The sequence below is a fragment of the Mus pahari genome, chromosome 4 (assembly GCF_900095145.1).
Source record: "Mus pahari chromosome 4, PAHARI_EIJ_v1.1, whole genome shotgun sequence".
Taxonomy (NCBI): Eukaryota; Metazoa; Chordata; class Mammalia; order Rodentia; family Muridae; genus Mus; species Mus pahari.
This window is the reverse complement of record NC_034593.1, coordinates 48,543,489-48,547,999: the sequence shown is the minus strand read 5'-3', so window position 1 is coordinate 48,547,999 and position 4,511 is coordinate 48,543,489. Positions and strand designations below refer to the sequence as shown.

At 43.3% G+C, this 4,511-nt stretch overlaps 1 protein-coding gene across 8 annotated transcripts in view; it reads right to left on the bottom strand.

The window, feature by feature from the left end:
* Dclk1 (doublecortin like kinase 1) overlaps positions 1–4,511 on the bottom strand; it is a 293,977-nt gene that overhangs the window by 30,971 nt on the left and 258,495 nt on the right. For all 8 annotated transcript variants that reach the window (XM_021195918.2, XM_029537365.1, XM_029537366.1 and 5 more), the window contains 2 exons: positions 3,393–3,470; positions 2,942–3,038 (listed from right to left, as the gene is read on the bottom strand). In XM_021195918.2, the coding sequence (XP_021051577.1) occupies positions 2,942–3,038; positions 3,393–3,470 (175 nt within the window). The remainder of the gene's footprint in view (positions 1–2,941; positions 3,039–3,392; positions 3,471–4,511) is intronic.

Genomic DNA, 4,511 nt, shown 5'->3' with positions numbered 1-4,511 from the left:
AAAAATTATTTGATATATCTATATTGCTAAATATTTAAGTAAATTTCACAAAATACTTTTAGTTGAAATTACTCATGTTAAATAATAAGTGTTCCAACTTTTTACTAGAATGTTTTAGTTTAAAGCCAGATTTTGTTGTTGTTGTTGTTGTTGTTTTTCGAGGCAGGGTTTCTCTGTGTAGCCCTTGCTGTCCTGGAACTCACTCAGTAGACCAGGCTGGACGTCGAACTCAGAAATCCGCCTGCCTCTGCCTCCCGAGTGCTGGGATTAAAGGCGTGCGCCACCACGCCCGGCTTAAAGCCAGATCCTTTAGTTGCTTAGAAGTCACATTAAATAACGAATTTGGAGCTGGAGAGATGGTTCAGTGGTTAAGAGCACTGGCTGTGCATCCAGAGGACCCAGGGTTCAGTTCCCAGCACCCACAGGATGGCTCACAACCCCTGATGCCCTCATCTGATCTCTACAGGTGCTGCACACATCAGGTGTTTATGCTTGCACGCAGACAAAACATACATATGAAATAAAAATAAACAAAACATTTCAAAAAATACTTTAAGATTCTGCTTCGATGGACTAAAGGAAAAATGGAGCCTGGCCCTAATTTCCAGGCAGCAAATTCAGGATTAAAGAAAAAGAATGGGGGGGTGGATTGCCAAAAGCTAGTTAGTAAAAGTAGGAAAAATATTTTCTGGAAACACAGTTTCTGGTGGAGCAATACGTTTGTTGTGCATCTGTCCACTTCAGATTACAAATGAGGATACGTGTTATCTGGTCTCTCATGTCCACGTGGGATGCCTGCTGAGGAGGTAGGTCCGCCTTAGCTTTCCTCAATCATTTCCTAACCTGCACAATGAGTGTGTGTGTGTGTGTGTGTGTGTGTGTGTGTGTGTGTGTGTGTGTGTGTGATGCCTTTTTCTGGGTTCTATACAGGACTTAGAGCTGGCCTTGTCATGCTCACAGGCTATAGAGTACTGGCTGGAAGAGTTGAGTGTATTCCTGAAGGGCATGTTGGGGTGTTGCTACATATCTGAATCTCCGCATTCAGAAGTCTGAGCTAGGAGTAGTGATGAGCTGTATAGTGAGAGTATATTTATACATGAGAACGCCTTTGCTTGTCAATCAGATCTGTCACTGGGGAGGGGGGGCTGCCTTTTACACTTCTCTCAAGTACTGATATTTCCCTAAGTCCAAGGGGGCATGGTGGATAAAGATGAGAGGCCTGTGTCCAGCAAGCATTATCTTATGTACACAGAGCTAATGTCTAAGGAGAGGAGTTTTAAATGAAACTCCAAGTTGAGAGAGAGAGAGAGAGAGAGAGAGAGAGAGAGAGAGAGAGAGAGAGAGAGAGAGAAGGCATATGCACCGAATGACCAGAAAGTGACCAAGTTTTCAAGCCTGAATTTTCAAGAATTTGAAGTCAGCGCTTCGAGCCAGGCTAACCCTCTCTTTCTCAAAACGCCTTTTGGTTTTAGATTTTTGTTTCAATTTTTCAGTATTTTCAGCCACAGAACGGTATCTTGAGGATGGAACATAAATCAAAACACAAAATTGAACTGTTTCATATGCATCTTATGTAAATAGCCTGAAAATACCTGTTCATGGTATTTTTTTTTAGCACTCCTGTATTTGACTCCAATCTGTCACAGGTGCAGAATTTTCTATTTGGGATGACATGTGTTGACACTCAAATTTCGAATTTTATTGCACTTGGATTTGGAAGTTTTCAAATTAGGACAGTTCAATCTATCGACATCTGAGATTCAGAGATGAAAATATCTGACCCCCAGTCTACCCCAGGTCTATTGACTGTGCCAGCTAAAATTTATTTATTTTTAGATGCAGAGATACTTTTTAAAAATATGATGTGTGTGCACAAAGTTACCACTTTGCTCAATTTTCATGTCCAGGTCCACACTGTTCTGTAGCTCCTCTGCTGTGCAACGCTGCCCGCTATCCATACAGAAGCTGATCTTGGGTTCTCAGGATGAAGAAGCATGAGCTCCATCCCTCCTGCCTCTGAATCCTAGGCTTTCTCTGAGGTTGGACTTGAAATGGCCTCTCCAGGACATCCCTTTTGGTCATCTCAACAGAGACTGAGGCTGAGCTCTCCTCCCGCTGACTATAAGTCACTTAATTCACATATTTGTACACTGCTGATTTACCGAATACATTGGACCACTGGATGTGTACACGATGTGGGAACTGATGATATGGCAACTAAACGGGCAAAAGTCAGTGGCTTGGAGAGATGGCTCAGAGGTTAAGCGCATGGGCTGTTTTTGCAGAGGACTGGGGTTCAGTTCCCAGCAACCACAAGTCCCATTCCAGGCAAACACACATATGCTTAAAAAAGACTTGTAAAAATGGACAAAAATTCTAGCCCTCAGAGAACTTGCATTCTAGTGGGAGAGTTTGGAAATTAATTGTATAAGTAAGATTTGATTTCCTACCTATTTAGGTTTGTGGATATAGATGGACAGTTACATGATATGAAGGAGGGACATGAGAGTGTGCATTCTGGTTTGTTTGTTTGTTGAGACTAAGAACACACACTGTACATAACACAGAAAAGTAGAGGAGGAGGACAAGGCCAGGGGGGCAAGGTGATGAGGACTAGGTGAGCCAGGTAAAAGTTAAGGGCTGCAGTTGAAAAAAAGTGGCCAGAAGTGGCTTCACTGAGAGGGTGACATTCAATCAAAACCCCTGCATAGAAACTGGAGATGCTACCGACTGGCAACAGGGCAGGGGCTCCAGGACAAGCAGTTTTTGGAATGATTGAGCCCTTATGTCTGTGAAATCTTGGGAAAACAGTAATTCTACCTGCGTGTGTCCTGATGTCACACTCTTAACACTAGTCTCTTCGTATATGATGATTCAATTAGAGGTAACACTTCCATTAAGGCACCGGGCTCCAAGGAACAGGGTAGCGATAGACCCTTACCTTAGCAGAATCTGACACATTGTCCCAATACGGAGATGGAAAGTCCACTTGGCCCATCAAGATCTGGTCAAAAAGCACCTCCTGGTCATCCCCACTTCTGTGCAGACAAACAAGAGAAGTGTAGATGAGTGCCCGCTTAGCCACCCCTGTCATCTTTGAGCACTAGAGCTCTCTTATACCCTTAAAATGCACAGTGTATTGTTTTTTAAGCCACTGAAAATGAGAGTATGAAACTGTTTTGGTAAATTAACAAAGAATGAGGTTAAAAACCATGTGAGGAAGATTTATGCAAAGCATGTAAATTAGCAAACATCATAGAAAAAAGAATGGGAATCCCAAGTGGGGCTCTTGTGTTGCCTGCTGCTGCAGGCTCTGTTGTGTGAGAAGGGCAGATCACTCAGAGAATAGAGACATGATTTGTTGGTGCCCAATAAAAGATTGCTGCCCATACCCACGGAATGGAGGGAAACCACACAGCAGGATATAAGTGATCACGCCAGCTGCCCAGATGTCCACCTTGAGGCCATATCTGGAAAAAAAAAAAAAAAAAAAAAAAAAAAAGAAGTGATGTTGTAGTTAGCAAAGTCAGCCAGGACAAATTATGCAGCTAAAAATGCATGACTCTTCTGCTACAAGTCCAAAAAATAAACTTTTAAAACATCTGACAGCTAAACTAAGACTTGCTCTCCCTAACAAAGAGTGCTTTAATTGTTGGAGAGTTTGCTGTACAAGCTGCTAAGGGAGGGAAGCAACCAACAGCCCTACCTGGCTGTGATGCCCATGAACCACAGCAATGATCCGCTCGTCCAGAGAGCCTAAGGGTGCAGCAGTGGCAGGCACACCCATCTTAGTGGTAACCAACAGCTCTTTAATTGGATTTAAGGCCTGATCAACAGGATGGAAATCATGCCAGGTACCCAGGGCTAGTGGGGCTAAGTGTCTAGGAGAGAAGCCATTACTGCCACTCAGCTAAGTCAGGACAATTCCTAACTGCATTCTAATCGCTTGTCCTTATGGCTACCTCTCATCAAAGACTCTTCTCCTTGCAAGGGAAACAGAGACCATTGCAGAAAAACCACAACCAGCCAAAATGAACAGAACAGCAGATCATGGGATGAGCAGACCCAATGGACCGTTAAACAAGCCACCACGCATCCGAAGCCCACGTAACACCATGAAAAGGGGGAAGAGAGACTGTAAGAGCCAGAGGTATAGGAAATCTGCTTTGTGAGTCTCCTAGATTTTGGTCAGGCAGCTTCTCCCATGATCCCTCAACAATATGGCTACTTAAACAAGACCTGGGTAATGGGGAACAGACATGTTAATGGGGAAGAGACAAATCTTATGTAGCCTCAGCTCTAGACAAAGAACCATAGGCAACTAAGAAATGCTGAAATCTGAGAAAAGAGAATTAGTCTTTCCAAGGGATGAGTATCCTTTGGTTATCCAATAGCAAATGAACATCCCTGAAATCATATACATACAAGCAACAATAAACTGACCCATCAGGGGTTGTGTAGGTAGTGTGTGTGTGTGTGTGTGTGTGTGTGTGTGTGTGTGTGTGTGTGTG